Source organism: Mesitornis unicolor, unplaced genomic scaffold (assembly GCF_000695765.1).
Source record: "Mesitornis unicolor isolate BGI_N332 unplaced genomic scaffold, ASM69576v1 scaffold30277, whole genome shotgun sequence".
Classification (NCBI taxonomy): Eukaryota; Metazoa; Chordata; class Aves; order Mesitornithiformes; family Mesitornithidae; genus Mesitornis; species Mesitornis unicolor.
In genome coordinates this window covers 4633-5834 of record NW_010197551.1, presented here as the reverse complement: position 1 = coordinate 5834, position 1202 = coordinate 4633, and the positions used below count along the sequence as shown (strand labels likewise).

The 1202-nt window shown below is 64.4% G+C and overlaps 1 protein-coding gene across 1 annotated transcript in view; it reads right to left on the bottom strand.

Annotated features, from left to right (window-relative positions):
* Positions 1-130: 130 nt before the first annotated feature.
* Positions 131-1202, bottom strand: part of PARP6 (poly (ADP-ribose) polymerase family, member 6) — a gene marked incomplete at its 5' end in the record, with an annotated part of 5634 nt that continues 4562 nt past the window's right edge. The window contains 5 exons of the mRNA XM_010188838.1: positions 131-233; positions 312-396; positions 482-540; positions 634-715; positions 1034-1103. Of these exons, the coding sequence (XP_010187140.1) occupies positions 131-233; positions 312-396; positions 482-540; positions 634-715; positions 1034-1103 (399 nt within the window). The remainder of the gene's footprint in view (positions 234-311; positions 397-481; positions 541-633; positions 716-1033; positions 1104-1202) is intronic.

The following is a 1202-nucleotide window of genomic DNA, read 5'->3' as shown; positions in this document are numbered from 1 at the left end:
CCGCTGGTGCCGCCCCTGGCCCTGCCCTGCCCTGCCCGGGGGCTCCAAAACCGCTCGCTCTTCCCCGGCCTCGCTCGAGGTCTGCACTCGGAGCCCAGGGCGGGTCCCGGGGCGTCCCTGCTGCTGCCGCTCAGTTCGTGTACACCTGAGTCCCGATCACACGCATGATCTCCTTCTGGATTTTGGGGTCCTGAGTATTGATATTGGCGTCTCCCACTTGGCCGTCTTCATACCTGGAAAGGGAGAAGGGGAGGGTAATGGGGTGTCCTAGGGGGTCCCATGGGTGCCGGTGAGGCAGGCACAGGACTCACACAAAGAAGAAGCGGGTGCAGACGTGGTCCGAGACGGGGCAGACCCAGATGTTGCCGTGCTTCTGCAGGTCCTTGGAGGTGATGACTGCGGAGGGAAGGGGCTGTCAGATGGGGGTCCCCAATGGGGGGTTGCCCTCCCTCCCTCAACCCCTCACCCCACGTCCCCGCACCTTCGCAAAGTGCAATGCAGTTCAGGCGGGAGGAAGGGGGCCTGGATGGAGCGGGTCGGCGGGGAGAGCAGCCAGCGTTACCCCTCCCCGGGCGGGCTCAGTACCCTTGGGTGCTGTGTCCCCATCCCCCCGCGGTGTCCCCTGGCCCCGTCACCTGGGGGATGGTGTTCATACGGTTGTACCTCTGCACCAGCTCGTCCTTTGAAGGCATCCGGTGTTGCCCTTTCCCCATCCCTGCAGAGAAGGGAGGAGGTGGCCGTCACTCCCAGGCAGGGAGCACCCCAAGGGTGATGCAGGGACACAGGGATGGCCATGCTGGGTTCTCCCACCCTGCACCCCAACCTTGGGAACCCCCAGAAGTGGGCACAGAGAAAAAAAAAAATAGAGGTTTTTAACTCCCTGGCGCATTGGAAAGCCCAAACCTGGCTGGGAAGAGGATGGGCAGGGGGGGGAGGCTGGTGCGGGTGGGAAGGGCTCCAAACACCCCCGGGCCCATGCAAGGAGCGGGGATGGGAGTGCAGGCAGGAGCAGGCAGGGCAGGCAGCCTCTTACCTGAGTATCCAAAGGAAATACTGGAGATGGGGCTCAGATAGATGCCCTTGCCATAGGCTGCTCCATGCAGCTTGCAGGAAAACACCAGGGTGAGCGACACGGGGTCACCCCGACAACGTGGGGACGGTGGCGGAAGCAGCCCGGCCCCCGACGGCAGCCCGGACCCCGC